General features: G+C 42.5%; 1 protein-coding gene across 2 annotated transcripts in view; it reads left to right on the top strand.

The window, feature by feature from the left end:
- LOC147352597 (uncharacterized) overlaps positions 1 to 25,082 on the top strand; it is a 44,792-nt gene extending 19,710 nt beyond the window's left edge. The window contains exons 9-17 of one of the 2 annotated variants that reach the window (XM_086360351.1): positions 1,745 to 1,846; positions 2,763 to 2,864; positions 7,154 to 7,255; positions 8,183 to 8,284; positions 15,251 to 15,358; positions 20,991 to 21,092; positions 22,289 to 22,399; positions 24,507 to 24,646; positions 24,822 to 25,082. In XM_086360351.1, the coding sequence (XP_086216477.1) occupies positions 1,745 to 1,846; positions 2,763 to 2,864; positions 7,154 to 7,255; positions 8,183 to 8,284; positions 15,251 to 15,358; positions 20,991 to 21,092; positions 22,289 to 22,399; positions 24,507 to 24,646; positions 24,822 to 24,857 (905 nt within the window). In that variant the 3' untranslated portion in view covers positions 24,858 to 25,082. The remainder of the gene's footprint in view (positions 1 to 1,744; positions 1,847 to 2,762; positions 2,865 to 7,153; positions 7,256 to 8,182; positions 8,285 to 15,250; positions 15,359 to 20,990; positions 21,093 to 22,288; positions 22,400 to 24,506; positions 24,647 to 24,821) is intronic. The other variant, XM_086360352.1, reaches the window with a different exon arrangement.
- Positions 25,083 to 26,330: the final 1,248 nt, after the last annotated feature.

The following is a 26,330-nucleotide window of genomic DNA, read 5'->3' on the forward strand; positions in this document are numbered from 1 at the left end:
CATTCTACATGTATTCTACATGTAGCTCTAAAAGAGATGTATAAGGTTTATCTTACCTGTTTGGTTGTTATTTTATTTACTGTTGTAGATGTATTTGTTAGACACATAGTCTTTCATTAAATAACCTATTTTATTTCTGCAACCTGTCTATCCCTTTCCCTCTCTCTTATTATATGTTCTGCATTTAAAAAGCTTTATGTTTTTTGCTCTAATAGTTACCTTATATCAAGACCTTAGACTACTAGCCATGGTCCCCACCCTTTTTTATTATTGCCTATAGATTTCTTACTATGAGTAATAGTCATAATAAAATTAGTTTATTTCCTTCTTTCCTTCCTCCCCACTTCCCTATCCCCAGCAGTTAAGTTTAAGCAATATCCTTGCATTTGCACTGAATCATGTTAAGGTACTGATCAAGCTTACTCTGCTTTTCGTGTGTTCTTTCCTTTGTCCTTCCTGATATATAATAGGTCTATTGTCACAGCATATAGAGGGTTCATAGACTCTCTTCATGAACATTATTGAGTCTTAATTCTTCTGTAAGTATGTATTTAATGACCTTACTAGTCCCGATATTCACATCTCTCCACTACTTTGGTTGGCTGTCAACCTCTAGTGGGTTCCTTAGGAAGTTCTCATAGAAATGATGCCCCCAGCTTTCTCCACCAGTCACCTCATTGCTTTCCTCGGATTTCTACACAAATGCAGACACCTCATTGGTCTGGTGGAAGATGGTGTTTTGTCTCCTTCCACCCACTCACATTTTGGAGGTTGAGGGGATATCTTGTTCTACAGATCTGTTGTCTATGTGTTTTGAATTGTGCTATTTTGATGGCTCTGTTTGCATGGGGAGATTCTAGAAGGTTCAAAAACTATGCCAATCTGCACAATTAAAACCAAGTTCCCAGAATCTGACATTATTTTTGTCTCACAACTTCTAATTATTTCCTTTATGAAGTGTCTACTCAATCCTTTATGAATTGTTACTATTGATTTGTAAGGAATTCTGGATCCAAATTGTTTGTTTTATATGTGTATTATAAACACTTGCTCTCAATCAGGCTTTTTTTCCCTCTGTCTTAATGTTGTCATTCAGTGAAGAAAAGTTCATAATTTTAATGAGATTCCATCTACCTATCTATTTTAATGGCCAGTAACATTTCTGTAAAATTTAAGAAATATTTGCCTATCCAAAGGTCCTGAAGCTATCTTTTATAGCATTTTCTAGAAGCTTTATTGCTATACCTTTCTCTTAAATCTATTAACTCACTTGAACAGATTTGTTGTGTGGTGTGAGGTAGGAGACAATGTGTCTTTTTTTCATACAGAGAGCCCAGTTCATCCAATCACAATTTCAGTCCTGCAAGTTTGCTAAACTTATCTCGATTCTTATCTTGATAATTGTTGATTTTGGTGAACTTTCGTATAAAATTTCAGAGTCAGCTTATGCATTTTTGTGACAAATCTTTCTACAATTTTGACTGAGACTGTATTAAATTTCAATTTGGGAAAGAAACTGATATCTCTAAAACACCCTATCTTTTCATCCAAGAACATGGCATCTCTCTGCATTTATAAGATAATTAATTTTTTTTCTTGTCGTATCATGTACCTTTCTGCACATAATTGGATAGATGTATTTCTAGGGAATTGATGGGTTTTGAATGATATTGTAAAGGCATTTGAAGTATTTATTTTGAGATTATAAGAGAAGAGCTTTTCACTGCATATTTCCCCTCATCAGCCATCTGCAGCCGCGAGTGCAGTGAAGACAGGGATTGCGGGAGAGGAAAACAGTGCGTCCAGGATGGCTGTCGGCGAGTCTGCTCCCCGCTGATGAGTGCAGGTGAGTCCTGACTCTCTGCACCCTGCTCTGTCCTGGAAGAGTTAAGTGCAGGGCGCGATCTGATCTGGCACAATTGTGTGCTCATCCAGAGAAACACACCGGAATGCCTGAGGTGTTTATGGTAATCACTGTGTCTGAAGTCTCTTGTCTAGTCCAGCCTCTCTTCACTTGCCCAGGCCATACATCAGTCACCCAGTTACAGGTGATAAAAGTGAGGAGATGAATTGTGAGGTGGGCAGAAGCAGGTCAACCCTGCAGCAGGACCCACAGTGAGAATTCTCTTGGTGGTGGTGATGTGATTGTTGGTTGAGACATTGTTCTTTTGCCAAAGGTTTTGATGCGGCTTCCAGGGCTGCCTCCATCTTTAAATTCTGTCTCTATGACTATCAAAAAGTCACATTGAGACCTTCTTTAGGGATTAGAATCCAGTAAATCCTCTACTTGCATCAGAAATAATTTCTGGACCTTTAGGGCCTCAACTCTATATTCAAGGTTAATTTCACTGAATTATATAGAAAAAGGGACATGTGCTTTAGAGGCAAAGAATCCAGAATTTAAGTCCCAACTCTGCCATGACAATCTCCAGACAATCTGCCATGACCAGACAATCTCTCAAAGGCCTCATCTATAAAATACTAAAAATAAAACCTACTGGTTAAAGATCATTGGGGTTACTGTTAACCTGCTTTCCTTGCATCTTTCTTTCCTACAAAGACTTCAGTCCTAAGGAATTACTCCAAATACCCCTGGCAAACCTCAGCTATTATTTGCCGTTAGGGTCAGATGAGGTTCTATGTTAGATCATATTTAAACAGCGAAGTCCTAGATCAAAGTGTATGCTGCTGTTGTTATGCCATGGTCATTTATAAATATTTATAATTTAAGTGTCTCAGCCCAGTCTTTTCTGACCGTGAAGGTGTCTGTGTGGACCAGTGCCGAGGAGACCAGGACTGCGCGGCAGGAGAGAAGTGCGTCAGCAATGGCTGTGGCCACGTGTGCTCACCAGTCCCGCAAGCAAGTAAGGCTGAGCGCCCTGCCCAAATTACTGGGCTTAAAAGGACAATGCACTTGGTCCTGCCCAACCTTTCAACAAATGTTCAATAGTAATTTATCTTGAGCATGGTTTTGAATGTTTTCAAATAAAACATTCAAAGGATGGGGTGTTCTTTGAACTCCTTCCTCACGGTACTGTGCATTTAGTCCTTCTCAATTTTTTCCAGCACAGTCACTTTACCACTCCCCAAATATATATCTATGGTTGGAAAGTAAGACTCTACAACCAAAGCTATAGAAACAAATAAATGGTACCCACACTCCCTTTGGCATAATCAGTAAAGCAGAAATAGATGTTTTTCTGGAACTCTCTTGCTTTTTCAATGATCCAGCGGATGTTGGCAATTTGGTCTCTGGTTCCTCTGCCTTTTCTAAAACCACCTTGAACAACTGGAAGTTCACGGTTCACGTATTCCTGAAGCCTAGCTTGGAGAATTTTGAGCATTACTTTACTAGCATGTGAGATGAGTGCAATTGTGCGGTAGTTTGAGCATTCTTTGGCATTGCCTTTCTTTGGGATTGGAATGAAAACTGACCTTTTCCAGTCCTGTGGCCACTGCTGAGTTTTCCAAATTTGCTGGCATATTGAGTGCAGCACTTTCACAGCATCATCTTTCAGGATTTGAAAGAGTTCAACTGGAATTCCATCACCTCCACTAGCTTTGTTCGTCGTGATGCTTTCTAAGGCCCACTTGACTTCACATTCCAGGATGTCTGGCTCTAGGTCAGTGATCACACCATCGTGATTATCTGGGTCGTGAAGATCTTTTTTGTACAGTTCTTCTGTGTATTCTTGCCACCTCTTCTTAATATCTTCTGCTTCTGTTAGGTCCATACCTTTTCTGTCCTTTATCGAGCCCATCTTTGCATGAAATGTTCCCTTGGTATCTCTAATTTTCTTGAAGAGATCTCTAGTCTTTCCCATTCTGTTGTTTTCCTCTATTTCTTTGCATTGATCGCTGAGGAAGGCTTTCTTATCTCTTCTTGCTATTCTCTGGAACTCTGCATTCAGATGCTTATATCTTTCCTTTTCTCCTTTGCTTTTCGCTTCTCTTCTTTTCACAGCTATTTGTAAGGCCTCCCCAGACAGCCATTTGCTTTTTCGCATTTCTTTTCCATGGGGATGGTATTGATCCCTGTCTCCTGTACAAAGTCATGAACCTGTGGAAAATCCTGAAAGAGATGGGAATACCAGACCACCTGACCTGCCTCTTGAGAAACCTATATGCAGATGAGGAAGCAACAGTTAGAACTGGACATGGAACAACAGAATGGTTCCAAATAGGAAAAGGAGTACATCAAGGCTGTATATTGTCACCTTGCTTATTTAACTTATGTGCAGAGTACATCATGAGAAACGCTGGGCTAGAAGAAGCACAAGCTGTAATCAAGATTTCCAGGAGAAATATCAATAACCTCAGATACGCAGATGACACCACCCTTATGGCAGAAAGTGAAGAGGAACTAAAAAGCCTCTTGATGAAGGTGAAAGAGGAGAGTGAAAAAGTTGGCTTAAAACTCAACATTCAGAAAATGAAGATTATGGCATCTGGTCCCCTCACTTCATGGGAAATAGATGGGGAAACAGTGGAAATAGTGTCAGACTTTATTTTTTTGGGCTCCAAAATCACTGCAGATGGTGACTGCAGCCATGAAATTAAAAGACGCTTACTCCTTGGAGGAAAAGTTATGACCAACCTAGATAGCATATTCAAAAGCAGAGACATTGCTTTGCCAACAAAGGTCTGTCTAGTCAAGGCTATGGTTTTTCCAGTGGTCATGTATGGATGTGAGAGCGGGACTGTGAAGAAACCTGAGCGCTGAAGAATTGATGCTTTTGAACTGTGGTGTTGGAGAAGACTCTTGAGAGTCCCTTGGACTGCAAGGAGATCCAACCAGTCCATTCTGAAGGAGATCAGCCCTGGGATTTCTTTGGAAGGAATGATGCTAAAGCTGAAACTCCAGTACTTTGGCCACCTCATGTGAAGAGTTGACTCATTGGAAAAGACTCTGATGCTGGGAGGGATTGGGGGCAGGAGGAAAAGGGGACGACAGAGGATGAGATGGCTGGATGGCATCACTGACTCAATGGACGTGAGTCTGAGTGAACTCCGGGAGTTGGTGATGGACAGGAAGGCCTGGCGTGCTGCGATCCATGGGGTTGCAAAGAGTCGGACACGACTGAATGACTGAATTGAACTGAACTGAACACTCCTTTTGCCCAGAGAAACACCACTGTTGGTCATTCCACACTTACTCTGTCCGTGTGTATGGACATTTTGGTGATTGCACATTTTTAACTCATTAAGATATTTAGCCTTCCCTCAGCACATTTCAGTTTTAACTTTTTATTATGGGAAATCTATGTACAAAGCAGACAGATTCGTATGATGATACACCATGTACCCGTCACCCAACCATTATCAACCTGTGGTCATTCTTCCTCCATCTCTAATCCCACCCACTTTCCCCATCCCTGTTATTTTCAGATTCCAGGCATTATTTTATCACATTCTACATGTATTCTACATGTAGCTCTAAAAGAGATGTATAAGGTTTATCTTACCTGTTTGGTTGTTATTTTATTTACTGTTGTAGATGTATTTGTTAGACACATAGTCTTTCATTAAATAACCTATTTTATTTCTGCAACCTGTCTATCCCTTTCCCTCTCTCTTATTATATGCTCTGCATTTAAAAAGCTTTATGTTTTTTGCTCTAATAGTTACCTTATATCAAGACCTTAGACTACTAGCCATGGTCCCCACCCTTTTTTATTATTGCCTATAGATTTCTTACTATGAGTAATAGTCATAATAAAATTAGTTTATTTCCTTCTTTCCTTCCTCCCCACTTCCCTATCCCCAGCAGTTAAGTTTAAGCAATATCCTTGCATTTGCACTGAATCATGTTAAGGTACTGATCAAGCTTACTCTGCTTTTCGTGTGTTCTTTCCTTTGTCCTTCCTGATATATAATAGGTCTATTGTCACAGCATATAGAGGGTTCATAGACTCTCTTCATGAACATTATTGAGTCTTAATTCTTCTGTAAGTATGTATTTAATGACCTTACTAGTCCCGATATTCACATCTCTCCACTACTTTGGTTGGCTGTCAACCTCTAGTGGGTTCCTTAGGAAGTTCTCATAGAAATGATGCCCCCAGCTTTCTCCACCAGTCACCTCATTGCTTTCCTCGGATTTCTACACAAATGCAGACACCTCATTGGTCTGGTGGAAGATGGTGTTTTGTCTCCTTCCACCCACTCACATTTTGGAGGTTGAGGGGATATCTTGTTCTACAGATCTGTTGTCTATGTGTTTTGAATTGTGCTATTTTGATGGCTCTGTTTGCATGGGGAGATTCTAGAAGGTTCAAAAACTATGCCAATCTGCACAATTAAAACCAAGTTCCCAGAATCTGACATTTTTTTTGTCTCACAACTTCTAATTATTTCCTTTATGAAGTGTCTACTCAATCCTTTATGAATTGTTACTATTGATTTGTAAGGAATTCTGGATCCAAATTGTTTGTTTTATATGTGTATTATAAACATTTGCTCTCAATCAGGCTTTTCTTCCCTCTGTCTTAATGTTGTCATTCAGTGAAGAAAAGTTCATAATTTTAATGAGATTCCATCTACCTATCTATTTTAATGGCCAGTAACATTTCTGTAAAATTTAAGAAATATTTGCCTATCCAAAGGTCCTGAAGCTATCTTTTATAGCATTTTCTAGAAGCTTTATTGCTATACCTTTCTCTTAAATCTATTAACTCACTTGAACAGATTTGTTGTGTGGTGTGAGGTAGGAGACAATGTGTCTTTTTTTCATACAGAGAGCCCAGTTCATCCAATCACAATTTCAGTCCTGCAAGTTTGCTAAACTTATCTCGATTCTTATCTTGATAATTGTTGATTTTGGTGAACTTTCGTACAAAATTTCAGAGTCAGCTTATGCATTTTTGTGACAAATCTTTCTACAATTTTGACTGAGACTGTATTAAATTTCAATTTGGGAAAGAAACTGATATCTCTAAAACACCCTATCTTTTCATCCAAGAACATGGCATCTCTCTGCATTTATAAGATAATTAATTTTTTTTCTTGTCGTATCATGTACCTTTCTGCACATAATTGGATAGATGTATTTCTAGGGAATTGATGGGTTTTGAATGATATTGTAAAGGCATTTGAAGTATTTATTTTGAGATTGTAAGAGAAGAGCTTTTCACTGCATATTTCCCCTCATCAGCCATCTGCAGCCGCGAGTGCAGTGAAGACAGGGATTGCGGGAGAGGAAAACAGTGCATCCAGGATGGCTGTCGGCGAGTCTGCTCCCCGCTGATGAGTGCAGGTGAGTCCTGACTCTCTGCACCCTGCTCTGTCCTGGAAGAGTTAAGTGCAGGGCACGATCTGATCTGGCACAATTGTGTGCTCATCCAGAGAAACACACCGGAATGCCTGAGGTGTCTATGGTAATCACTGTGTCTGGAGTCTCTTGTCTAGTCCAGCCTCTCTTCACTTGCCCAGGCCATACATCAGTCACCCAGTTACAGGTGATAAAAGTGAGCTGGAAAGAGATGAATCGTGAGGGAGGCAGAAGCAGGTCAACCCTGTGGCAGGACCCACAGTGAGAATTCTCTTGGTGGTGGCGATGTAATTGTTGGTTGAGACATTGTTCTTTTGCCAAAAATTTTAATGCAGCTTCCAGGGCTGCCTCCATCTTTAAATTCTGTCTCTATGAGTATCAAAAAGTCACACTGAGACCTTCTTTAGGGATTAGAATCCAGTAAATCCTCTACTTGCATCAGAAATAATTTCTGGACCTTTAGGGGCTCAACTCTGTATTCAAGGTTAATTTCACTGAATTGTATAGAAAAAGGCACATGTGCTTTAAAGGCAAAGAACCGGACTTGAAGTCAGGTTGAACTTCAACCGGACTTCAAGTCCCAATTCTGCCATGGACCAGACCATCTCTCAATGGCCTCATCTATAAAACACCAAAAATAAAACCTACTGGTTAAAGATCATTGGGGTTACCATTAACCTGCTTTCCTTGCATCTTTCTTTCCTAAGACTTCAGTCCTACGGCATTTCTCCAAATACCCCTGCAAATACCTCAGCTATTATTTGCTGTTAGGGTCAGATGAGGTTCTATGTGAGGTCATATCTAAACAGCAAAGTCCTAGATCTAAGTATACGCAGCTGTTTTTATGCTATGGTCATTTATAAGTATTTATTTAGCTTAAGAGTCTCAACCCAGTCTTTTCTGACCGTGAAGGTGTCTGTGTGGAGCAGTGCCGAGGAGACCAGGACTGCGCGGCAGGAGAGAAGTGCGTCAGCAACGGCTGTGGCCACATGTGCTCACCAGCCCCGCAAGCAAGTAAGGCTGAGCACCCTGCCCGATGTCCTGGTCCCAGCAGGAATATATGCTTTGTTCTGCCCAACTTTTCAGCAATTTTTCAATAGCAATTAACTCTTGAGTATGGTTTTGAACGCTTTCATCATAAAATATGTTTAAAAAGGAGATCTTTTGGAGTCTTCAATCACGATCTCATTGCATTCCGTAATTCTCAACTTTTTTCAGCCTGGGCACTTCTTTTTAAGAACAACTCTTCTTTTTATCCCTCCCCCCCCAAATATATATATTTATGGTTGCAAAACAAGACTCTACATCTAAAACTATGTAACCATATAAATGACACCCACAATATCATCACCCAGAGAAACATCATTGTTCATCTTTCCACACTTACTCTCTCTGTCTGTGTATGGACATGTTAGTGATTGCACATTTTTTTTTACTCATTAAGGTGTTTTGAATGTTCCTAAGCAGATTTCAGTGTCAGTTTTTATTTTGGGAAATTCTTCACACAAAGCAGACACATTGTGGAATGATGGACCGTGTACCCATCACCCAGCTTCAACCATTATCAACATGCAGTCATCCTTCTTTCAAATCTAATCCCACCCGCCTCCCCTCATCCCCTGATATTTTCAAGCAAATTCCAGACATCATTTTATTACATATTATTTCTATATACATCTCTGAAAGAGATACATGAGGTTTATCTTACCTTTTTTGGTTGCTATTTTATTTACTGTTGTGAATGTATTTATCAGGTGTATAGTCATTGATTATATAGCCTATTTTATTTGTGTCATCTGTCTCTCCTTTTCCCTGTCTCTTACTGCATGCTTTGCATTTAGAAAGCTTTATGGGTTTTGTTCTGATAGTTACCTTATACCAAGACCTTAGAGTACTACCTTTGCTATTGTTCAGTTGCTGAGTTGTGTCCGACTCTTTGCAACCCCATGGACTGCAGCACGCCAGGCTTCCCTGTTCTTCACTATCTCCCTGAGTTTACTCAAACTCATGTCCCTTGAGTCAGTGATGCCATCCAACCATCTCATCCTCTGTCACCCCCTTCTCCTCTTGCCCTCAATCTTTCCCAGACTCAGGGTCTTTTCTAATGAGTTGACTCTTCACATCGGGTACCCAAAGTGTTGGAACTTCAGCTTCAGCATCAGTCCTTCCAATGAATATTCAGGGTTGATTTCCTTTAGTATTGACTGGTTTGATCTCCTTGCAGTCCAAGGGACTCTCAAGAATCTTCTCTTTGGCCCCCCTCTTTTTTTAATTATCATCTATAGGTTTCTTACCATGAGTTACAGACATAATAAAATTAGCTAGTTTCCTCCTTTCCTTCCTCTCCACTCCTCTGCCCCCAGCAGCTGATTTTAAGCAACATCCTTTCATTTCCCCTGAATCAAGTTAAGTTACTTACCAAGCTTACTCTGCTTTTCATATGTTCTTTCCTTTGTCCTCCCTGATTTTTAATAGGTGGATTGTCAAAGCATATAGCAATTTCATAGACTGTCTCCATAGACCACTACTGAATCTTAATTTTTCACGTGAAATACATACTTACTGCAGAAAAGGCAGGAACTACAGAACAAATTGTGCTTCCCAGGTGGTGCTAGTAGTAAAGAACCCCCCCCCACCAGTGCAGGAGACATGAGAGACATAGGTTCAATCCCTGGATTGGGAAGATACCCTGGAGGTGGCATTCTTGCCTGGAGAATCCCACAGACAGAGGAGCCAGGCAGGCTACAGTCCATAGGGTCGTGAAGAGCAGGACAGGCTGCAGCAACTTAGCATGTCTGCACAGAACAAACTGGTGAAAGATGTGCCTATACTCCTATTACCCGGAGATAAACAGAGTGACGTGTACATTCATATTCTTCCACATATATATTCAGGGGGTATGGTGCCAAATAATCATGGCATCACCCTCCACAAATATATTTTTTAAATTTCCTTTATCTTTTAACACTCAGTAATATGTGGTGAATAGTTTGCCACAAGTGTGGACATGTGTTATACAACTTTATTTTTTTTAAAGACTTCAAAGCATTTTTATTGTAAATATACCACATTTTGTTTACTAATCCTTAATCAATGGGCTTTTCAACTTCTCTAATACTTTTCTATCAAAGGATCCCCTTGGAACTAAATCTTTACGTGTATAACTTGATTCTTTCCTTAGGAAACATTCCTAGAAGTGATATTGCTGACTCAAAGGGCACGTATGTTGGCTTGTTTTTTTTAATTCAAACATACTTGGCTAATTTGCTTTTCCAAGGATGTATTGTTTAGGTCAAAAAGTTTCATGGACTTTAAAATGCTGCATATAGTTTTAAGTTTTCACTGTTTGACAATGATAATAATTTCATATGAGTTTATTGTTTTAAACTACATGCAATTTTATTTTTTATGACTTTTTTTTTTTAATACATATTTATTGCCTGTGCTGGGTCTTAGTTGCAGCATGTGGGATCTAGTTCCCTGACCAGGAAACGAACCTGGGTCCCTTGCATTGGGAGCATGGAGTCTTAACCACTGAACCATCAAGGAAGTCTCTACATGCAATTTTAAAACAACTTGAGTCATGTTTATGAGATACGGTTCTTAGGGATTATTTCAACGATCCTTTGCAATGAGTTGGCATCCCAAAGAATAGGAAAAGAGGGGAAAACCCATATTTGGCAACCACTCTGTGTCAGGTCTTTTCAAAGTTCATTCTTTTGTTTAATCTTGAGAACTTTAGGTATGAAAGATGTAGGTATTCATCTCACCTCCATTTTCCAGATGAGGAAACTTAAAAATGAACCAAATATATTTTGTTCCTCTTTCTCGTTTTACCGTGATTTGTGCCCACCCTCTTCTTTAAGTCACCTGGCTTACACTGCAGACAGTGAGACCAAGGGGTGCCTTAACAGCGCCCCCAGCTGTTGTCGCGCTTCAGGAAGGGCGATTCCGGGGCGCCTGGCACAGGAGCTAGGTCTGTAGAGTGAGCTACCGTGGCGCCATCTGCTGGCTGCCACTGACCATTGCATAACCTCCCCAATCATAACATGGTGCTGGCTAAGGCGGATAAGGTAGAAATGTCTGTAGACCTCACCTTTGCATTTTATCTTCATTACACCTTCAAGAAGCAAATCTTATTACCCGCATTTCAAGTGCTTGGAAACTAGGCCTCAAGGACAGTATGTGCTCCTCCTATATCAGGCAGTTAATAAACGGCAGCGGCGGTCTCTTCATATCCAATGCCATTGTACTTCCCAGCTGATCACCCAAAGTAATAAGGATGGGACATTATCCCCATGGCCTGTATTTTCCTCCACATTCACACTATAAGGAAAAAAACCACCCTGCATCTTTGCATGAAGTGGCCACAAGTGTGTGTCCCTGGCGTGGCAGCTGCTGGCCACACTCTGGCTCATTTTCATGGCCTCACTGCCCGCTTAATCTCCTTCCTGCTCAGATCTTCTTGTCCTGTTCTCTGCAAGGTGAACTGGAGCAGCTGCCTCTGTCCCAGGGCGGGTATTTCCCCAGGTCTGGCTGATTGATGGGACTTCCCCTGGGACTCCCCTCCTGACCCACACAGCCCCATTCTGCGGAGCTAGGACAGGAGGCCCTGGGGCTTCTGATGGGGAAGGCTAGTCCTGGGGCTGACATCATTGTCCCAGCTCACATGAGAACATGGCTGCTAGCTCCAGAGAGCCTTCACAGCAGTAGAGGGTAAGAGGAGGCTTGCAGTCACACAGACGGCATTCAAACCCTGGCCCCTCCTTTTCCCAGCTCTGAGATGGCTGCTAGTTACTCATGCTAAAACAAGGATAATAGTCCTATCTCACAGGGTCATTCTAAGGATTAAGTGAGACTGTGCTAAATATGCAGCCAGGTGCCTGGCACTTAGTGCTCAGTAAATGGTAGCCCAGAAACAAGTGAAGGGTGAGTGCCAGATATATGCCTTCCCCGAGGCTCCCTTGGTCAGGAGGGAGCATTCGCACAGACAGACATCTGCTTGGCTTTTGACTGGGCCACTAAGGATGGATGGAAATCACCACAAGCTCAAATGTCACCTCTGGGAGAATGAGAAAAAGGCCTCTTACGGTGGTCAGAGTCCAGTGGGTGCTCAGTTTGGTGACCAAATACCTTTATCCATGTGGAAAAATTGCCCTTCTCTCTGGGTGGAGGCAGTGCCCAGGTGGAAGGCTTCAGGATGAAGATGGGATGGATTATAGTTCCGCTCATCCTGTCACCAGACATAGTTGTGCAGTGCACAACCTGTAAAACCATACATGGCAGCCCTGGGTGGAGTGGATGAGGGGGAAGTGTGAGTGCCTTGATTCCTCATAACATCTTTTTAAGCTGTCGTGTCACACTCATTTCCTAGACATAGAAGTTTGAGGTCAGTAAAGTTATGTGACTTGTTAATACATGGCAAAGCTGGTGTCCTCTACTTGAAAAACCCTGAACACTTTTCTACAGCCTCCCTGCAAGAGGAATTCTTCAAGAGTCACCACTTCTGTCTCTTTCTTCATTTCCTCAAGGCACAGAACGCTGAATAGAAAGGACCCACATCTGTCATATGGTGTGTTCTGTTCTTTTCTCAAGTCCCAACTGCAGCAAGCGAGCCCTGTCCCAGTGGGACTTCCCCACGTCTTGCTGGCTGCCTGCCTTCCTCCACAGCTCCCCTCCCTTCCCTTAGTCAGGATCCACAGCGTCATCCTGAGAAGGTCTTCTGATAGAAGCAGCTTTCTGGGGCTGTCCTCCCATCCTGGTTCGTGGGTGAACACAGATGTTAGTGCTACAGAGAGGTGGCAGCAGTAACGAGGAAGCTTCTTTTCAAATCTTTCTTTTGAAAGATTTGTGTGTCTCAGATTCTGTGTCTGCTTTTTTCTAGCTCTGGGGTCTTGTGGAAGTTACTCAAGCTCCCAGAGTCTTGGTTTCTGTACATTGAGATTAAGAAGGCCCATCTCCTAGTGATCTTGTGACAAATAAATGAGGTCACAGATGTGAGTCACTGCCTAGAACTGGCACAATAACAAGGGCTCACTAAATGGTAGAAAAAGACCCTGGCAGTATGGGAGCCACATATGCGCCATTTCAGAAGATGCCCTTCATGGAAAGGCAGCATCACTCTCATGTGATTGTGGAAAACCAGGATATCCGGAGTCCAAAAATCTCCAATGAAATCCCAGCCTTGCCATGGGCCCTCCCCTGTTTTCACCTTGGTCTCTGTTTGGAGGACAATTAACAAGCCTTCAGTCCAACCTAGAGACCTGAACACTTTAAAGTGTTTGGATTCAAATGTTCAAAATCGCCCCATGAGGACACTGTAATTATGTAAAAAGTGTCAGGCAGTCCACATGGTGGTTGATTATCCAGTTAACTCAGTGATGCTATTAAACTGTTTAGTAATTTATTGAGTACAGTAGTTTCCACGTGTGTTTGAAAACTTGCAGCGTCTACTATTTGACGATACTTGGTGTCTGGAAGGATTTACCAACCTCATGCATTAACTGATTCCTTGACAGATACATAGTCACTGTGGGAAAACACATCAAATTCTGAGTTCCTGCTATTTTCCAGGCATGTTCTGAGATTGTTGCTTTTAAATCTCAGAAGTAGTAACGGATATTGTTAAACAAATGAGGGACCCAAGGCTTACAGTAGTGGAAAGACTTACCTGTAGCCACATAGACAGTGAGAGAGAGCCTGGGTGTCTCTGTGAACCATACTGAAATTAGCATAAGCCCTCTATTGTGGCCTCCAGTTGCATAAATTAGCATATATCCTATTCTCTTGTATTAAGTATCCTATCATGCATGACATATGTGCTGTGCTATGCTTAGTCGCTCAGTCGTGTCTGATTCTTTCCAACTATAGCCCACCAGGCTCCTCTCTCCACAGGGATTCTCCAGGCAGAAATACTGGAGCGTGTTGCCCTGCCCTCCTCCAGGGGATCTTCCCAACCCAGGGATCGAACCCACATTGCAGGCAGATTCTTTACCATCTGAGCCACCAGGGAAGCCCTGCATGAATATATGTCTTTTACAATTTAACATGAGTTGTGGACATTTTCCCATGTCCACACAGACAGATTTCATAATTTTAGGATTATATGATGACTAGTGAATACATTTACTTTAATTCATTTAACCAGTTACCATTTGATGGTCATTTTATTTGCTTGACATTTTTTTTGCTATTGCCCAGGATGGTATAATGAACGTGATTTTATAGTTTTGTTCATCAGTGGAAATGTTTCCTGTAGAATATATTTCTTAGGAGTGAAACAAAAAGGTCAAGTTTATGTTTGTTTCCATAAATATTCTCTCCCCTTCTCCTCCTCTTTCTCCCTCCCTCTCTTTCTGCCTTCCCACTCTCTCCTTCCTTTCTGATACCCACTTCCTTACCCTCTCTTCCTCATTGACCAGAAGGACTTTCCTATTTTCTATGGGATGAGAACTCACATAATCTCCAGTGTCTTCTTTCTGCTCAGATTTCTAAGCCTTGTATAAGCAAAGAGGCGCTTCTGAAATTTAGAAAATCTTTTCTCTCTCAGCAGAGCCTGTTGTCTAATTCAACAAAACCTAATTCAAAACTCACTGCCAGGCCCTGGCCTTTTTATTTCAGGCTGGTGTGCCTTCCCCACAAAGCAGGGGTTGCCATTGACTCTATGAGGTGGTGGTTGTGGGTGGGGATTGGAACAGAAACTAGGAAGAATCAGGAACAAAAAGATACATGGGATCAGCATCTCTGAATAATATCATCTCTGTTATGTCATGTACATTGTGAAAGCAGTCTTTAAGCTGAAAAGTTCTATATAGATTGTGAACTTTTTTGCAATAGTAGACATTTTGTAAATTACACAATTTGTTAAAGTGATAAAACACAGATGCTGCCTCTTAAGAAGGGTTCCCTTTATTCTCTGCTGCAGCCCCTTCCTAGTACCTGCTTCTGAGACTTAAGTTTCTGGTGCATCTTCCCTCGCAGGTATTTGTGAGTTCCAGTGCTTCAGAGATCGGGACTGTGGAGCCGGAAGACAGTGCGTCAGCGAAGGCTGTAACCGGGTCTGCTCCCCCGCACCTGAAGCATCAATAGGTAAGATGAAGAGCCCTGCCTGGTTCCCTAACCAGGTGTGCCAGGGCCAGCCCTGCCTGGCCTTTTCAAAACTGTGCTGCTGATCAGAAATGAGACAGAAACCCATCAATGTTCTTGGGGCCCCTTCCTCCACTCTTGCCCTTATAGGGGGAAAACAGGTCAGAGGGCCAGGTGCCCGGCATCTCATCAATAAAGATCCCTTAAAAAGACCTTTAATCATTTCCTTTTTTTTTTTTACAAGTCATACTCATTATATAAAAATAAGAAACTAATGATGAGCCTATATATGTGTGCGTGCATATGTATATACACACTATGATTATGATATAATTTTTTTACATACATATATATATATGTATGGTATGCTTTTATGACTCCCCTGGTGTCTCAGTGGTAAAGAGTCTGCCTCCCAGTGCAGAATACACAGGTTTGATCCCTGGTCTGGGAGAAACCCCTGGAGAAGGAAATGGCAACCCACTCCACTATTCTTACCTGGGAAATCCCAGGACAGAGGAGCCTGGCGGACTACAGTCCATGGAGTCAAAAAGAGTTGGACATGACTTAGTGACTGAACAATTGATAGCTTATGGTGAACGGTGTCGGATTTGTGGCGTCCATAGGAGAGAATTTCGATCCAGCGCCAGAGACAAGGCTTAATCACTCAGCTTTTGCGTAGAGAGTGAAGTCGCTCAGTCGTGTCCGACTCTTTGCCACCCCATGGACTGTAGCCCACCAGGCTCCTCACTCCATGGAATTCTCCAGGCAAGAGTACTGGAGTGGGTTGCCATTTCCTTCTCCAGCTTTTGTGTAGCAGAGCTTTATTACAGTGAAAAAGTGATAGGGAAATCTTCTGACATAGACATCAGAAGCGGGTAGAGAGTGTCCCGCTTACTAGTTTGGGTGGGGCTTTATATACTTTTTTGCATTGATTACTAACAATAGAAAGGTCTTACCAGACTCACTCCCACAACAGGCATCCTAAGAGAACAGGATCAGTCAGAAGGTTTTGTTAAGAAGGAGAAACATGTCCTCAAGCAAGATACATTGTTTTATATAATCATTAGTACAGAGCTTAAGAAAAAACATACCCTTGAGCCAGATGTTCTGTTGTGTTGTGTAACCTTTCGGTTCAGTCGCTCAGTCGTGTCCGACTCTTTGCGACCCCTTGGACTAGAGCACGCCAGGCCTCTCTGTCCATCACCAACTCCCAGAGTTTATTCAAACTCATGTCCATCAAGTCAGTTATGCCATCCAACCATCTCATCCTCTGTCATTCCCTTCTCCTCCTGCCCTCAATCTTTCCCAGCATCAGGGTCTTTTCAAATGAGTCAGCTCTTCGTATCAGGTGGTCAAAGTATTGGAGTTTCAGCTTCAACATCAGTCCTTCCAATGAACACTTAGGACTGATCTCCTTTAGGATGGACGGGTTGGATCTCCTTGCAGTCCAAGGGACTCTCAAGAGTCTTCTCCAGCACCACAGTTCAAAAGCATCAGTTCTTTGGCACTCAGCTTTCTTTATGGTCCAACTCTCACATCCATACATGACTATTGGAAAATCTATAGCTTTGACTAGATAGACCTTTGTTGGCAAAGTAATGTCTCTGCTTTTTAATAGGCTGCCTAGGTTGGTCATAACTTTTCTTCCAAGGAATAAGCATCTTTTAATTTCATGGCTGCAGTCACCATCTGCAGTGATTTTGGAGCCCCCAAAAAAGCCATTAGCTCTGGGCTTAATAAAAGTTAGTCTTAGGAGAAATAGAGGAAAAATAACATCTTAGAGGTTAAGAAAAAACATCTTATGTGACTAAGACACAGAAATGTTAAAAAAAAAAAATAGTTTGTCCTCTTCTCCTGCTGGAGAGCCCTGAACTCCTTATCAATCTACCTAAGAACAAGCTCTCTCACAATGCTTATATAATCATAATATTTTGACTGCCTAGAAAATAATGAACATTTCTACATCATTATACTTATTATTTGCATTTATTAATTATTAATAATATTTACCATTATTATATTTTTAACCCCCAAAAGTCACCCCATACTTTTCTGTCACTCAAGTTTTATGGGAGCATCTTTCACTGTCAACACTTAATATAGTTAATTTTACTTTATTTCACATATTTAATTACTAAATTCAATAAATTTATTTATTTAACTAAATTTCCTCTATCCCACCATATAAAATATACTACATCACCTCAGTAAATCTCCTTCTAGTGGGCATTTCAGGTGGGATTTTGTTTACTGTTGCTATTCTAGCAATACTTCAATGCTGGTTCTTCTCACTAGATTTTACATACCTCCTTATTATACTGGATGAAGAAACTGAAGTTTCTTGGGTCTAAGTGACCGTGAATTGCTCATGGTTATAAAGCCAGTGAGTGGCTGAGTCAGGATTGACCCCAGGTCTGTTCTTGGCATAGAAGGAGGTGGAGGGCAAGGCTCCAGAAACTTCAAATTCTACCTCTGCAGCTCACCAATGTGGGGTTTGGAGCAAGTTGCTTAACTTCGAGTTCCTCTGCTCTTGTGTGGGTCAACACCTATGTCAGAGGATATGGTGATGGCTCAATAAGCTAATGTAGATCTGTATTTGGTCCTGACCATAGCACATACTTTCTTAAAATAAAACGTAACGATAGGAAAAGAACGGAGTAACAGGAAACACTGTCAGTAAGAAGCAACACCTCATGCAATTAGGAATTTATTTCAAAATGTTGTTCTGGGGACACGGGGGAAAGGTATGTAATTTTTTTAAAAAATTCGTTTATTTATTCATTTTATTTTTGACTGCCCTGGGTCTCCCTGGCTTTGCACGGGCTTCCTCCAGCTGTGGTGTGTGGGCTCGTTGGCGTGGCTGCTCTTGTTGCAGAGCAGGGGCTCTCGGTGCTCAGGCTTTGGTAGTTGCAGCACACCGGTGCATTAGTGGTGGCTCTTGGGCTCTAGAGCACAGACCCAGCAGCTGTGGCGCATGGGCTTAGTTTTCCATGGCATGTGGGATCTTCCTCAACCAGGGATAAGAACCCATAGCTCATGCTTTGACAGGCAGACGCTCATCCACTGCACCACCAGAGAAGCCCGTATGTAATATTTTATTACCCTCAGTTCCACATCAAGGAAACCCAGAAAATGATCTCTGTTACTGCACAGTGTGAGGACTAAACGAAATATATGAATTTATACAGTATTGTCAGCCTTTTACAAGAAAATGGTAAACAATTCAGCCAGCAAAATCAAGTTTTTTTGAGAATAGCAGAGGATTTAGAATTAGAAACAAGAAAAGTGTGGTAAACTAGGGGCAAGTCAGGAGAGCGAAGGACAGCAGCATTTTTATAGAGGACAGGAGAAAGTTGGGAAGGGTTGTTTTGAACAGAAGTTCATTGGAGGAAAGTGAGAGTCTGAAGTGGTGGTGGCTTCTCATTGGCTGCAGGCAAGGGCGGCTCCCAGTTGCCAGCAAACAGGAAATCTTCCTCTTTCCTGCTGAAGAATACAAGCTGCCTTGAGTGGTACCTGTGTGCGAGCCCTCCCTTCGTGGTTTCCTCACTCTATTTGTTTTCTGAACTTTTTATTTCATATTAGAGTATAGCTGATTGGAATCCCAGGTGGCTCAAACAGTAAAGAATCTGCCTGCAATGTGGAGACCTGGGTTCGATCCCTGGGTTGGAAAGATCTCCTGGAGGAGGGCATGGCAACCCACTCCAGTATTCTTGCCTGGAGAATCCCATGGACAGAGGAGCCTGAAGGACTATAGTCCATGGAGTTGCAAAGAGTCAGACAGGACAGAGCAACTAACATAACACAATAGCTGATTAGCAGTGTTACGGTAGACAGCAAAGGGACATGGCCACACATATACATGTATTCATTCTCCCCCAAACTCTCCTCCCATCCCCATTCCGATTTTGAGTTAGGTTTCCTTAACACATTTTCACAGTATAAACTTCTGGCAAAGCATATGTGCTCAGATAACCAGTGACTCCTTGCATGGGGCCACCCTGTGCCTGAACTCATGGGAGCTGGGACAAGTGAAAAGAATCTTAGTGTTCACTCCACTTATACCTTTTATCCCTCTGTTGCTGCTGCTGCTGTTGCTAAGTAGCTTCAGTCATGTCCGACTCTGTGCAACCCCATAGACGGCAGCCCACCAGGCCCCCCGATCCCTGGGATTCTCTAAACCTGGCTAATTTAATTCGGGTCACCCAGAAGAGGGAAATGGAATAAAAACTGGAAAGGAACAGATGAGACTCAGCTTTGACACATAGTCTGTTGGATACGGATCAGCCTCTACTCTCAGATGACTTTCTTTGTGTAAGAAACTCCACATCTTAGATGACAAGTCTATCCTGGATAATAAGTAGATGCTACAGGAAGCTGGTGTGAGCGCACAGGCTCAACTTGCAGAGCTTTCGCAGGGATTACTTATTCTTCTCTTCCCTCAATGGCAAAGCTCTGGAAATCTTATAGGAGATGAGCTCATTCATGGAACAGTCCCACCAGACCAGAGAATTAGGATGTGCAGGTTAGACCATCCTCGAGACAGAAGCCAGGAGCTGGAAACCTGGGACCTGAACTCTCCTCCCGTCGGGCCTGGGGGCCTCTGTCCAGAACCCCAAGCCAAGGTCTCCCAGCCAAACTCACTGGCAGTGAGCTGCTGCCCACATCAGATTGGTTTCTCAAAGCCACAAGGGTGCCAGTCTCACTGTTGATCAGAGATGTCCATTTCTCTGCAAGCTGCCAGGACTTGACATTTCCTCCTCTTGCCTTCTATTTCTGGGACCCCATTCCCCGTCCCCTAAAAAGGCTTTGGTTGCATATTCCTTTTAATTTGGCTCACTCTTTCATGGCATCCTATCCCACCCCCCGCCATCTCCCTAGCAACCATTCTGCTCAATTCTCTGCACAGCTGGATCAGAAGAAAACTTGAGAGGTCCCTTAACAAGTTACATCCCCAATTGTTCCCCCACTTTGCCCTCAAGAAAGATCCCTAGATCAAATCTTTGTTCCTCTGAATGATTTTCTTTCTTTTTTAAATTATTTTTTAAAAGATTTTTTAAAAATGTGGACCATTTTTACAGTCTTTATTGAATTTGTTATAACATTGCTTCTGTTTTATGTTGGGTTTTTTTGGCCAGAAGGTGTGTGGGATCTTAGTTCCTTGCCGCTACTGCTAAGTCACTTCAGTCGTGTCCAACTCTGTGCGACCCCATAGATGGCAGCCCACCAGGCTGCCCCGTCCCTGGGATTCTCCAGGCAAGAACACTGGAGTGGGTTGCCATTTCCTTCTCCAGTGCATGAAAGTGAAAAGTGGAAGTGAAGTCGCTCAGTTGCGTCTGACTCCTCGCGACCCCATGGACTCCGGCCTACCAGGCTCTTCCGTCCGTGGGACTTTCCAGGCAAGAGTAAACCGGGGATCAAACCCGTGTCTCTTGCATCTCCTGCACTGGCAGGAGGATTCTTTACCACTGAGCCACGTGACTCTAGAAGCACAAGCAGCAAATTCAGTCAAGTCGCTTAAAGAGGAGACATTCCTTTGAACCAAAGGCCACTGGATACAGTGACCTCCATCCTGTTCTCCACAGTGGCTGTACCAATTTACATTCCCACCAACTCACTGATCCTTTTCTGACGTTAGGAATCTGTGTGCAACGCTGCCGAGGACACTGGGACTGTGGGGCTGGAGAACGATGTATCAGGAGGGGATGCAGTCGCATCTGCTCTCCAGTCCGCACAGCAGGTAATAACACCCAGCCCTGCCCAGGTCCCCAGACCCCACACAACCCAGGGAGACTGTGTGCTTAGCTCTGCCCCGACTTCCCTCCTTAGATGGGTAATTCCCATGGTCTCCACATTCAGGCTTGTCCTTCCGGAGGGAAAAGCATGTCACAGAGCTGTGTCCTAATTTTTTGAAACTCCTTTTATTTTGTTATACAGCTTATAATGTTCGTTATAAAAAAAAAAAACACTCAGAAATACTACTAGTTAGAAAGATACATGTTCCATGATCCCGTTACTCAGATAACCGTGTTAGCATTTACAATAAAAGCTTCCATATTTCATACGCACACAGATATATTTTTTTCAGATTTCACAGGGAATAGACGTTGATTTTTGTGGTTACTGCATGCCTGGGACTGTGCTGAGCGCTGGGAGATAGCAAAGCAGAGATCTCCATCTTTAAAGACCTCATAGTAGCAGAGACAGATGTACAAACAAATCAACAAAAATCCAGGATATATGATTTTTACAAAGGTGTCTTAGACCACCCCTAATCAATAAACACAATTCTATCACACATTTTTAAAAGCTTCATTGTTTCCCAGTATGTGGATATGCCTTATTTCTATACCCTCTTCTACTATTGAAGAATTAGATAATCTATCGTTTTGAGTTACTTTTTAATAACAAGTACAAGATAAATGTCCTTGAGTTAAATCACATTTCATAGGATAAATTCCCAAACATGGAATGGGCAAATTACATTTGAAAGCTTTTGATATACATTGCTAAATTGCCTAGTGAAGACATCTTTCAATACCAAAAATATATATAGTCTCATGCCACATATTTGTAATTTAATAGATAAACATCTCCTTGCATTGTGTGTGTACATCTGTGCATTATTGGTGTGTTTGCCTTTATATTTGTAAAAGCACAGAGAAGATTCCAGAAGGAGCTACAGGAAATAGGAGATAACTCCTGGGAAATGGGCTGAATGGGTTGGGGGAAAGAGAGACTTTCTTTTTACTTTATATAGCTGAGAACTTTTTGTTTTAAAACTTTTGAAATGTACTACTTTCATGATCATGCAAAATATGTAGATAGCTTGTCTATATTTTTTGAATTTAATAAATTTTAAAACAAGCAAGGCTTCTCACAGCCCTTCCCTGCTATCCTGCCAGTCTTAACAGTTTTCCACTGAATTTTCTTTAGGGGTAGGTATCTGCTTGGACCAATGCCAAGGACACCGGGACTGCCCGGCAGGAAGCCGATGTGTCAGCAATGGATGTGGCCGTGTCTGCTCACCCACCCAGGACCGGCAAGGTAAGAGCTGCAAGGCTTCCATGTCCCTGACCCACTGAATGCTCAGCCTTGCTAGGACAGTGGCTATCAGACCCACTGCACATAGAGAGAGGAGGCTGCTATAATGGGGCCAAAAGAGCCTCCGACAGAGTAGGAAAAGATGCCCCGTGTCCCAAGTCTAGAAGACCATGAAGACGGATTGATAATATCTTGCTTTAGAAGTATTGGAAAACTTGAAAAGGCTGGAAATACTCTTAACACAAAAGTGAAATAACGTTCAGGTACCAAATTATTCTTCCACAAGGGCCGAAAAGAACACAGTTACAAACAAGTTAGCCGATGTCTCATACTCAAACACACCGGTGTGACACTCAGGTCCATTCATTCAGTCCACTGGTATGTACACCTGCCTAGGCTGATTCTCTCTCTCTCTCTCTTTTTTTTTTTTTAACATTTTTCTATATTTGCTTCATATCTTTATTTTAGATAGATAAACATTTCAAAGACACTTGAAACCACTTGAACAAGTGTCTTTTTTCCTATTCCGTTCTTCCCTTCCCAGAGGTCATAATGAACTTGATTTGGTTTTTAATCTCTTCTTGCTTGTTTTTATAAGTTTATACATATATGAGATTTCATGAGCATGATAGAGTTACACATTCTGTCATATAAATATTACACCACATGTATTATTCTGCAACTTTTGATTTTTCTCAACATGGCTATTTTAACATTTTTCTATTTTAATACATCTTGATGACTAAAGCTTATCCTAAACTACTCTGTGCACTCTCCCATTTACCTCATGATCCAGGCTGATACTTGCCAGCAGTGGCGGGCAGGTGCGCTTTCCCCGCAGAACCTTCAGTTCCCTTACTTTCCTGACTGAAGGCTAGGGTCGAGCACCGCTGCTATAATTTTGGTGGGTGAATCAAAGTGGCCTGAGAGGGACTTCCCTGGTTGTCCAGTGGTTAAGACTCTGAGCTTCCAATGCAGAGGGGCACGGGTTCAATCACTGGCCAGGGAACTAAGATCCCACATGCTATGCAGCACAACCAACAAACAGATAAAGTGGCCTGGGAACTAGGGAGGCTGTAGAGTTAAGACTGCATGTGTAATCCAAAGAACAGCTTGCTAACACACCTCTCCATTGTCTTGGGCTCAAGGACCACACTTAGATGTTTTTTAGCAGGGTGTGTGTGTGATGGAGGAGTATGTCAGGGAATCCCACAGATCAAGGAGGTCTCTGCCCAACACGGAGTAAAGGGAATTGTCGACCCCCATTTCACCTGATGCACAAAAGTAATATCCAGCCTGCATTTTCCATGCCCCCAACTCAATAGGGTAAACTGTTTGGGGGGATGATATACAGCAGTTTCTCCAATATCTACATGTGTAAGAATAACCTGGGTGGAAGACTTGTTAAATCCAGATTGCTCTGCCCCAACCCTAGAGTTTCAGTAGGTCTGGGGTGGGGCCCAAGAATCGAATTTCTAACAAGCTCTTAAGGAATGCTGATCCTGCCGGGTCATGGGACCCAGTGTGAGTAGCACTGGATACTGGACTGGGGATCTTAGTTCCCCGAGCAAGGATTGAAGCCAGGCCATGGCAGTGATAGTTCCGAGTCCTAACCACTGGACTGCCAGGGAGCTCCCTTTTAAAAACTTGAAACCTGGCCTTTTGTCTTTCATCTGCTATTTCTTTCCAAACACAGTCATCGGAACCCTGTACTAGAATGATGCTGCTGATGGCCTGATGATTTTTCTCACTGTGGGACTCAGTGTTCGTTGGCACCTGGAGGCGTGTAGAATCTGTGGGAAGCTGACGCTGTTTGTGATCTGGGATTTAATTATCTAGTTTCAACTGGAACCAAAAGAAGGGGGTTAGTGGCAAGGCTCTCTCCTCTTCTCCCAAGACGCTACAGCAGTTGGTCATCAGTGTGTTTTCCCATAGACAAAGCAGCCCTGTGTGCCTCCAAAGTTGAAAAAGGTGGGTGATGGGGACATCAAGAAGGGAAGAGGCTAGAGGTCCCTCAGGAAGTGAGACTCTTAAGCTATCTCTCAGCACTGGGTCCCACTCCCTTCTATAGAGCCAGCCTGGGTTATGGAAAGTCTGTTTTGTCTTTCAGCAGAACAGAGACCTGGAACATGTCCAAGGGTGCCAGAAGGAATGTTTGGAACTTGTGCTGAAAGGTGCACAGGAGATGGATCCTGTCCCCCGGGCCAAAAATGCTGCAGCAATGGTTGTGGAAAATCTTGCCAAGTCCCTGTGAGTATAGCGGAGCTACTTACAGGGAGGCTGAGTCCCTGCTGGCCTTTGCCAGCCCAGAAGGGACTCCAGCTGCCACTCTGCTCGTGGGAGTCTGGGTGGCACGTGGAGAAAGCTGGTTGGTAGCAAAGAGCAGGAATTTCTGGAAAGTAACATAATTATCTTTGTGTTTTAGGATCTGGACTTCACTATCTCTTTGGATGATAAATGAACCTTGGCCTCCTTCAGTAATTGTTTCCAAATGTATCTTTATTCTGAGGTCTGTGTTTTCTTATTGTCTTTTCCGGAACCCCAGGATCACAGGATATGGAATAACTCAATAACAAAATAACTCAGTTTTAAGTGTTGAATTCTGGCAATTGTTTGATGATTCATGGAGTGACTGCTTCTAAAATTATCTTTTTTTCTGAATAAAATGATTTCTGTGGCATTATCATTCTTTCTATGTAAGTCATTCTTTCTATGTAAGATTTCTAGTTCACTTACATTAAGACCTCCACCGCAAAAGAGTATTTAACTGCAATCCACAGACCTTCTCTCTTTTTCATTATCCATTACAATTCATGGCCTGTTTCCTCCTCATCCTTTTTCCTGGAACCAGCCCAGGCACTCAATACTGCCTGGATATCTATCCACACTTTCTCCAAAGAAAATTCACTCTCCCAACCACCAAGATGACAATGTCACACTTCTCTTTCTCCAAACACCCATGTCATCTACCTCTCACTCCAACCTTCACCATTCCAGTCTCACCATCTTTCTCGCCACATCTTTCATTAAGAAAAGAGCTGTAGGACTTTGTTGGTGATCTGGTGGTTAAGAATCTGCCTTCCAATGTGAGGAATATGGGTTCAATTCCTGGTCAGAGAACTAAGGTCCCGCATGCCACCCTGAAGCTTACATGCTTCAACTAGAGAGACGCCCACCGGTGGCAACAAAGACCCAAGAGCCATGACCAAGGCCTGATGGAGCCAAAAGTAAATCAATATCTTTTAGAAAGAAAAAAGTGGCAAGTTTGCAACTTGTAATAGAAATTCCCTCCTTTTCTATCCCTGTATATTTGTTCTCATTTACTCTGCTTTATGGGCTTTCCTGGTGGCTCAGTGGTAAAGAACCTGCCTGCCAAGCAGGAGATGGGGGTCTGATCCCTGGATCAGGAAGATCATCTGGAGAAGGAAGTGGCAACCCACTCCAGTATTCTTGCCTGGAGAATCCCGTGGACAGAGGAGCCTGGTGGCTATAGTCCATGATGTTGCAAAGAGTCAGTCACGACTAACGCTTAACTTGCCTCCTCATACAGTCTGGCTACCACCCCTTCTTATGCATCAGAGACTTCTCTAATTGTTATCTCCAGTGGGTAGAAGTCTCCCTTGCTACTGAATCTCTCTATTTGTCACGCAACTATACCTTGACTTCATATTTCCTATTTTTTTTTTTGAGATTTTTTTTTTTTAAGATTTTTTGATGTGGACCCTTTTTTAAAATCTTTATTGAATTTGTTACAATATTGCTTCTGTTTTATGTTTTGGTCTTTTGGCCCCAAGGCATGTTGGATCTTAGTTCCCTGACCAGGGATCCACAATGTACCACCTGCCTTGGAAGGCAAAATCTTAACCACTGGACCACCAGGGAAGTCCTATGACTCCATGCTTCAATCCAGCTGCCATCCACCCCGGCTGGCATT

The sequence above is a fragment of the Bos grunniens genome, chromosome 19 (genome assembly GCF_055505025.1).
Source record: "Bos grunniens cultivar Pamir isolate PY7600 chromosome 19, Bosgru_T2T1.0, whole genome shotgun sequence".
NCBI lineage: Eukaryota > Metazoa > Chordata > Mammalia > Artiodactyla > Bovidae > Bos > Bos grunniens.